The sequence below is a fragment of the Myzus persicae genome, unplaced genomic scaffold (assembly GCF_001856785.1).
Source record: "Myzus persicae strain clone G006 unplaced genomic scaffold, MPER_G0061.0, whole genome shotgun sequence".
NCBI lineage: Eukaryota > Metazoa > Arthropoda > Insecta > Hemiptera > Aphididae > Myzus > Myzus persicae.
In genome coordinates this window covers 1581294-1590602 of record NW_019100470.1, presented here as the reverse complement: position 1 = coordinate 1590602, position 9309 = coordinate 1581294, and the positions used below count along the sequence as shown (strand labels likewise).

The 9309-nt window shown below is 28.6% G+C and overlaps 1 protein-coding gene across 1 annotated transcript in view; it reads right to left on the bottom strand.

Annotated features, from left to right (window-relative positions):
- Positions 1 to 5645: 5645 nt before the first annotated feature.
- Positions 5646 to 9309, bottom strand: part of LOC111042913 (Bloom syndrome protein homolog) — a 9418-nt gene continuing 5754 nt past the window's right edge. Inside the window, exons 14-20 of the mRNA XM_022327637.1 lie at positions 8000 to 8184; positions 7745 to 7907; positions 7462 to 7649; positions 7206 to 7388; positions 6757 to 6895; positions 6182 to 6368; positions 5646 to 5918 (exon numbers count right to left, since the gene is read on the bottom strand). Of these exons, the coding sequence (XP_022183329.1) occupies positions 5780 to 5918; positions 6182 to 6368; positions 6757 to 6895; positions 7206 to 7388; positions 7462 to 7649; positions 7745 to 7907; positions 8000 to 8184 (1184 nt within the window). The 3' untranslated portion in view covers positions 5646 to 5779. The remainder of the gene's footprint in view (positions 5919 to 6181; positions 6369 to 6756; positions 6896 to 7205; positions 7389 to 7461; positions 7650 to 7744; positions 7908 to 7999; positions 8185 to 9309) is intronic.

Sequence of the window (9309 nt, the reverse complement as noted above, 5' to 3'; positions counted from 1 at the left end):
CAATGCATTTATAAGAACTATATGCATGAAGAGAATGGAAAATTCTAAAATGAATTATTAACGACTTAAGATTTTCTACACTGTGCTTACATACAAAACACTTCATTATGTCTTATTATTGATGTATAATTATATTGTAAATAGTACTTACCTATCGTTTTTACCTGGTGAACGACGTTGACATGGATAAGTATATATAGGACGTGGAGTCGTGGACACTGAACCGCATGGACGTTCAAAAGCAAACAGAATCAGAAATACAGAATAGTGAATACAGAAACACACAGATTGATAATTGATAATGAACATTTTCATGACAACACATTTGTGTATCAATTGAACAATTACGATTGTTAAATATCTGGTAAATCCTAAATGACAGATACCCGCGCGACGATAACGATATAAATAGAATTAACGTAAACAGTGGGTATTTTAAAGTTTTCAGTGGTTAATTTAAAAATTAAATTGTCACATTGAAAAATATTTCATAACGATTTTTAATTTTTCCAGTGCCTACATATTATTATTTTTATGTTATTTTGAAAATTAATTTGTCATAATGAATATTATTTAAATAATAATAATATTAAGTGAAACAATATACTTATTAATATGACAAAATAATATTTTTCAAAATAAAAATACATTGTTAATTCATGTACCACTGTTCATGCCCGGTTTGATAAATTATTATTTGTTGGATGAATTTTTTTATCAATACGAACATTTAGGTTTGAATTAATAACTTCTGTGTTACGTGGACAAATAACTCAATGTTAATAATTAACAACATACATTTTTCATAAAGAAGTATTAATTTTTTTGAGTATAAATATTAGTATTAATATTATAAATAATATATATAATAGAAAAAATGTCCCATAAATGAAATCAATTCGTGATCAAAGGCAATATAACGTTATCCGGTTATCGTGGGACGAGGAACAGTGGCGTAACCTGCAGAATTTTGTCAAGGGGGGTCCTTACTTGTTTAAACACAAAGAATTCAACTATAAAGAAAACAAGAGGGTTAGTGGATGTCGTTCTCGTTCTGCTGTATATTAGGTGTCTAGGAGGTCGATGTAATGGATGGTATTAAATTTGAATTCAATGATATCAAGTCATTGTATACGAAAAACGATTCTGAGCGGAGACCGTATGTCAGTTTAGGATATTTTACACTGTTATTACTTATTATTAATATGGTAGCCGGTAAGTTGAATTGATATTTTTTTTTAATTTTCAGTGATGCTGGAAATATATTAAATATAGTTATGGAAAATTGGGCTGTTTTGGAACCGAATTACAGCAAAATGATAAACGTTATTCTTTGTGCAATTGTGCTGATATGCAATCTTATCCATTTGAACTTAAAATGTCTGTAAAAAATAACTGTATCCATATATTTTTTAGATTATTCAGTTACGAAAAAACTGTTTAAATGAAACCTTATTTTAAATTTTCAATCCTTAGCTATAAAAATTGAAAATTGTATACATTTTGTCAAAATTCTAAGTTTATACGCTCATAAAAAATTATTGTAAACTTACGCTCAACTTTTTTTTTAATTTCCATTTACAACAGCTTACAAGGAACCTTGTTTTAAATTTTCAAGTTTTTTGATCGAGCCAAAATTTTTTTATCGACTCGGGTTTAAAAAAACAAATGATAATCGAAAATTTCATTTGCCTTTAAATAGTTCAAAACAAATCAAAATATTTTGAAAATTGTTTGGTGTATAGCAAATGCTTACACAAGTATTCAAATATTCAATGAAAATTTCCTGTACCTGCGGTCATTTTCGTTGGGGTTACACTAAAAATCAAAATTGATTTTTCCTTAATTTTTTGTTTGTATTCCGTGTTGCTTTTGAAAACTATTGGGAATTGTAAATGTTGACCTCTCGAATGCACCAACTAGAAAAGCAACTATTTAAGAAAATTGAAGCACTTTTACTGCAAGAAACCATGATGACAGACACAAAAAAAAAACTAAATAAATAAATATAAAAACACTCATCATTGTAAAATTGCTCAGCTCAGAATCTAAAACGTGGAACCAGTTATAAGGATGGCTACAAATTACAATAAACCTATTTTGATATATTTTGTCATAAAATAATTATTTATTTATTATAATAATAAACGGGACAGACCCTTGAAATTTTAATACAACATTAATAATTAATAATTTAATAATACACATACCTGGAGGCTGGAACTTAAATCACAACATAAATATTATAATAAATTTATTCTGTGCTTAAATTAGATAGCTAGTAATATGATAACGGCACATTAGTATTAATCATTATTAAAAACAAATTTTTAGAACCATTTTTTAAACAATAAAATTTGGACCAATAACATCAGTAGGTATTGACATCTTCACGTTAGACTGGTAGAGGAATTTATCAACCCTTCAAAACGCTATATTACATTGTTTGAAAAATCAAGAATACATCGATATTCAGGTTTCGGGCGTCAGCCGAATGATCGCACGTGCCACGCGAGACACCAACATTATGAGTTTATAGTTTTAAAAGTTTGTTTACCCGAGTTACTTCCGCGGTGTTATAGCCCATAGGCCATAATATTTGTCCCATTCAGTGTCATTTACTCATTCCCCCGTTGGCCTGTAGGTGAGACGTGAGAATACGACAAAACATTATAGTGAAAAATGTTATGTCGTATCGTACTAGTGTGAATCTGGCTTTATTGTATATTAGGACATCGGTTGACCCTGCTTGACTGTTATGGATCTACCGAAGAGTGGGGATATGAACTACTTATGTAAGGGATCCGAATGGCGAGCGTCTTCACGTTAGTCAGTTTTAAAATATTATTTTGGACTTCGAATAATCTTCAATTAAATTAATTATTAAGACATAGACAAATTAAGTTAAATCGTGATTCTTTTATACTAATTTTTCTTTATTAACTATCGAGTTGAATTGAATTTTTTTTTGGAAATAGCCCAAAGAATATAATAATATAATGATAGGTATTTCAATAAGCACTTAGAAATATTTTTAGTTTTTTACGACAACGAGCTATACCTACTTCCATTTTCTTTAAACGGTTAAGTTCTGTTCGCGGGGCCGCTACAATACTATAGTACCTTCTTCGTTCATCGCCATTCGCCATCACCAGTCACATGTCCAAATGCAATTGGGCCGAATGGGCCGATTGGGGTAAAGCTTGCAACTGCTGTGAAACTTGGCAAAACGTATGCCAAAGATTTGTGCTTGTGCATCTTGCTCAAACAGTTCCAGTGACAATTTAATTTTGAATCGAATGTAGATGTAGATTACAAAAGATTAAGTACCTATATAGTTATTCCGGGAGTCATCCGTGCAAAGAATGTCACGCCGAGAATCTAAGATGCAAAGATGCAGAATTGCAGAACTACAAGTTACAACTACGTGAGAAGATTCAACTATTCGAGGAGGAGATCAAACAGATTTAAGTTTTTCAATCACAAAAAGGATTTTGAAAAACTTAAATCAGACGCGGTGATACATTTAATAGTTTTTACACAAAAAATTAAATATTGAAAACCCAGCAAGGGCGTATCGATGCCTCGACGGTATAAGTTGCTTATGACGTTCAAAATAACTAAAGTAAGAGGTCGATTCTTCTTCTTTTGTTAGCAGCCTAGAGGCTGGTAGGCAGCATTCCTCCAATCGTCACGCTTTTCTGGTTTCCGCTTTAATTCATAATATGTTTCACACCCTAGCTCCTTGACTAATTGACTTATGAATGCGATTGGTGGTCTTCCTCTGCTATTCTTCCCTTCTATAGAGGTCGATATTATTGTGAAAAACACATTGTAGATCATAATGATTTGACGTTCTTTGAAAGCTACGTTAAAAATCGATATTAAATTTGTATATTTGCAGTGTTTGGAAAGAACGTCGTTCACGTTCATATTGTGAACGATACGTGAATATCACTCGTTTTTTTCAAATTGAACATGAACGACGCTTATATTTTAGTACATTTTAACAGACGCTCAATTTATTTACCATTTAATAAATATATGTTTAAAATATATTGATTAGTTACATTATATAATAATATTTTCTTATTATAATTTCTATTTTTAAAATGAAAAAAATTAAATGAACGACCTAGTGAAAGCATTCATCAACGAACGTGAGCGTGAACGAATTAATTTTTTTAAGTGGACGTTCCGAACACTGTACATTTGTAATAATATGTGGTATACGAATTTATAGATGCAAATCTAAGAAAATTGTTTTTAGATAAATATTTTTTTCGGACATAACCATACTTGTTTTGATAATTTTTTACATAATAATTATTGGTAGTAACTATTGTCTATTACTCAATTGCATATAGCACTGTTGTAGTAACTTTTTTTACTGTAAACAGTGGTGATAAAACGACCGCTTTGCCATACGCACATTATGCAACCTTTCAATAAAGGCACAACTTAATTAAAAATCCCGGAAATTCGATTGAACAGCTGTGCGGATTATAATGACTTTTTTGTCCACCCGACGCCAGGGCGTTAGGCAATTTCAAATGCAACACTTGCCGATAAATAATGTTGATACTCTATTCAAGTTCAAAAACGTACTCGGATGCCGAATAGTGCGCAGAGGCGCCAAGCCTGGCAGGCGTGAGATGAGTTGATTCGGCGGGGTGTACATATGACTAATGAGTTTTGTTTGACTGCCGCCGAACAAAAACTTGTCGCAGCCGACTCTTGGATAGAGTATAATATCTCGGGTGGAAAGTGCAATAAGAACAACTTCTTCCAATATCAACTATGTATGATCCTGAAAGCGACTATAATATAGGTGTATTTAAATTTATATTAAAAAATATTGGTGCGTGTGTGTGCAATATAAATATACTGTAAATAATATGCTATATAACCTGTCCTATTTTTGGATTTTAATTATTTCAAGTCGCTTTCGATTATTATTTTTAAAGTAGAACAATTTAATCTTGATTTTAAATTTTAACAAGTTACAATCTGCGGTTGAACTTTTCTAAAAAATGTTTCTAAAAATTCCTTAAGATGTATTATAATTCCAACGTAACTAAGTAGACTTTTGAAATTAGTAATCTAATCCTATGATATCCCACAACAATTAAATGATATCGATTGGTTATTGGGCGATGGTAAGAAAAAAATAAAACATGTTTAAATACTATTGAATATCATTTCAAATTATTGAAAATATATCAACGATGAATGAAATAATTATATTATAGTAAATAGTACACAAACAACAATATTGTTTAAGACATATAATACGATGTAATAATTGCATAAAAAGTTATAAAAATAAAAAAACAAACATTGAAAGTACATCTAAAGAATATAAGATAATACTTAAACATAATTTATGCATAAAATATACAATATAATTGCTCAATATTAAAATTCACATATTATATATGTTTATTCAGGAACATTTGAATTGAATATATTGGTAATCAATTTGAGATAATTAAACAATTATTTCTCATCAATAAATTAATTTTTAAATTTAACTTATTATAATTCTAAACTAAATACAGTAAGACATGCTACACTTTTAAATTAATAATAATATTGAAGCTTTTTTTATTTATATTAAATACTATTTAAACGTATAACTATTGTTTGTAACATTTATTGCAACAGAAATATCACCCCATCAACCCCTATGCTATACATATTAAAACATGTTTTTAAAATTTGTTTATTTATTTATAAAGTAGTCATGCCAGGTGTTATTATAATTAAAATATTAATATTAAAAATGAGATACTTTAGGAGCGGACAGGAATCCTGGTCGATTTGATGGTGGCATTTTTACTGTTGATTTTAGTGTAGACGTTTGGGGTTTAGACTGTTTTGAAGCCATGAAGGATGTTGCAGCTTTTTTCTTTGGGCTACATTTTTTTAATAACAAGTAATCATAATAAATTAATGGTTTGTATACATATTTATCTACAATTTGTTTTAAATCAACAATTTTTTCATTAGATAAATATAGCCTATAGGTGAGATATGCAATTATGTACATGTATTTTAGCCAACAATAAAATACGTAGCACTGAGGGATCAACAATATTAATTTACTATGGCATAATATATCTTGTAATAAAATATGATTAAATCATAATAAATGCATTTATATAATATATATTCATACTTTTTATTCTTTCCTCTTTTAAATCTTTTATTTCCTCCTTTATTTGAATGATATGTTTTTCTTTTGTTCTTATTATTTACTACGCCAGTGGCCATATCATCAAAGTATGGACAATCTGTACTAGTTTTGAGCCAATCTTCTCCTTCCTCTTCAAAATTATTTAGTTCATTTTCATCACATTCGGCAACTATTAGTCAATAATTGTATACATTTAAATTAAAATATTTCAAAAATTTAGTTTTGTACAAATAGTAATTTTATTTATTTATTTTTTTTGCAATGTTTTATAAAGATACAAGTAAAATACAAACGCCCATGGTGATATGGTTAATTAAAAACAAAACAATATATAGAGCTTACCAGTAAAGGTAAAAAAGTAGTGTTTAAAAATTAGTATTATGATTTTAAATACTGATGTCTGATACTTTGGAAATCCAAGTACTTTTTTCAAAAGTATTTAAAATATGTATTTGAGTAATTAAAAAAGTATTTGATGACTTTTACTCAAGTATTTTAAAAGACTAGACTGAGTGAGAACATGGTACTCCCCAATAAGCCATTAAAATTTTTTTTACCAAATTTATTTGCAGCTGCTTCCTGTGTAATTTCTAACAATTGTCGGCCATATTTTTCGAAATTGGCTTTAGTTACTCCAACAATTTTTAACATTTCTTCTTCAGTTTCTGGCAAAGAATTAGACATCTCTTGAATGGCCTGTAAAGTGTATAATATATTAAAACCGTATTGGTAAAAAGGTAAGTAATATATTTTTATATTAATGTTTTGGCCATCCTAGATTAGGTTAACCTGTTGAATATGGTACATAGAAATTTCCAAAGGGCCCCTCAGTTAAATATCTTGTAGAAACATTTACAAGTGTTTATATAGTGAAAAACCCCGGGGCTCAAACAAAACCGGGTGATCCATTGTTTTAATACTAAAATAATTAATATCATTCTTATATTATATACTATAGACTATAGAGTATAGAAGATACACAAAATATGAATTTAAAATTACTCACTTGAATGGTCATAATAGCATTAGTGTTCACATTTAATGAAGCAGCTATCCCGCGGCAAACATCCATCAGATGTTCATAACACTTCTCTTGGATTTCTTTTAGAACAGTATTAACTGGTGTGTTCGAATTTTTACTTGTAGTTTCAATATTTAATTTATTCTTTGAAGCCGATGCTAATTTTAACTAATAATATATTTAATATGTAAAGAATTAAGTCATTATTAATTAAGTTTGGTTAGTTAAGTATTTAAATTACTTTTATTGATCCTCGAATGAGTTTGTCTGCTTCTGGACCAACTCTAACAAAGGCGTTGATAATATCTACTTTAGAAGCAACCATTTCTTCTCTCAAATAACCTTCTAGAACTAATTTATGCATCAAACGTTCTGCATCAAATCTATCCCATTGTTTTCCACGCCCATGTAAACTCAATTTATCATGATCTAAATCACAAATCACAAATATGTATTACATAATTTTATAATTTTAAATACAATTAAATATATTATTAAGACAGATAATATAGAATAGAACTCACTGTGTGATTTGATTTTTTGATTTGAACTGCCTTTAAATATGTCAATAATATGTATCAAAGTAAAATTATTGTTCCAACTACCACCTCCAGAACCACATAATTCTTTAATTGTTTTTACTATTTCAATACTATCTTCTGTTACATCAATATATTTAAATGCCGCCTAATTATATTTATAAAAAAAATATTATTGTAATTGTTAAATGTAATCAATCAGTTAACTTACTATACATTTTTGGTATAAGCAATATTTACCTTATTTTGACAATTATCACATGCTGTTTCCTTGTTTGAAATACATTTACTATCATCAAATGTTTCACCAAAATAGTTAAGTTGTAGAGTTCTCCTGCAGTCTGCTTTGTTTTCACAGTATGACACTATTCTGAACAGATTTTGCATATGTACTTTTTTCGATTCGTGATTCCCACTGTCATCCACTAAAAAAAAAAGTCAGAAATATTTATTGATTTATAATATATGCTCAATATAATTTGTATTATAGTAAAATGTTTGTTATTAGTATTAATTATATAGCATTCTCATCTATATTAGCTGCATCTCATCCTACCATATGGCAACTTATTGAGGGTCTTAAAAAAGAACAACAGTTAACTGAATTAAAAGTTAACCAATTCATTGCTGGACAAGAACCTCCAGCAAAAAAGAAAAAATATCGCCATGTTGCTAGACGTATACAAAATATTGTACCTATCTACTATCTACATATGACGAACGTGATCTGGATGAGTACTTAATTGGAATCGCTTAAAATTAATTAAAACAACGGTAATTTTTATATTTTTTTAAATTAATTTTATCTATTATTACTATTTCAGCACGACAATTATAATTATTTATAATAAATAGGTACAGAGATAATAGATGACAATGTATTATTATTATGTTATATTTACTTGATGAATAAATTATGAACTACATTTTTTTAAATTCATTATATCTAAATAATATAATATGGACGGGGAAATGTCGTACGGGAAAAAGTATTGGACGGGGAAATGTCTTACGGGGAAGTGACCCGATACCAAGACAGAGACCCTGTTGAGATGGAATAATTGGATGGTCTCAAGTGGTTCTGTTTTAGCGAGGTTTAAATGTATTAAAATATTTATATTAAGGATAATAGTCATTAAAAATGGTTTGACAAAAACATAAAATAGATGTAATATCGGAACTAGAATATTATACTTTGACCATTTCTATAAGTTATAAAATGTTTTGATAGATGATATCTGATTAATATAAGCTACTAAAAAATTTTGATTACAATAGCTCCCATATCTTCCAAGCACATTATTATGAAGTATGAGCCTATTGTCCCTAATATACCAACTTCAATAACTCAAAAACTTATCATTAAATTTTGATATGTAAACATTTACAGTAAAAAGTTTAAGGGGGGTTGTTTTTTGAAAAATAGAAATTATTAATTCTACAAGACACTTCTTAAGTAGTACAAAAATCTCAAGAATTTGAAAATACAGTCTTTCTGAATATTTAAAAATTACAAAAATCTTATTTTGAATAGATGAAAAAGAAAAATG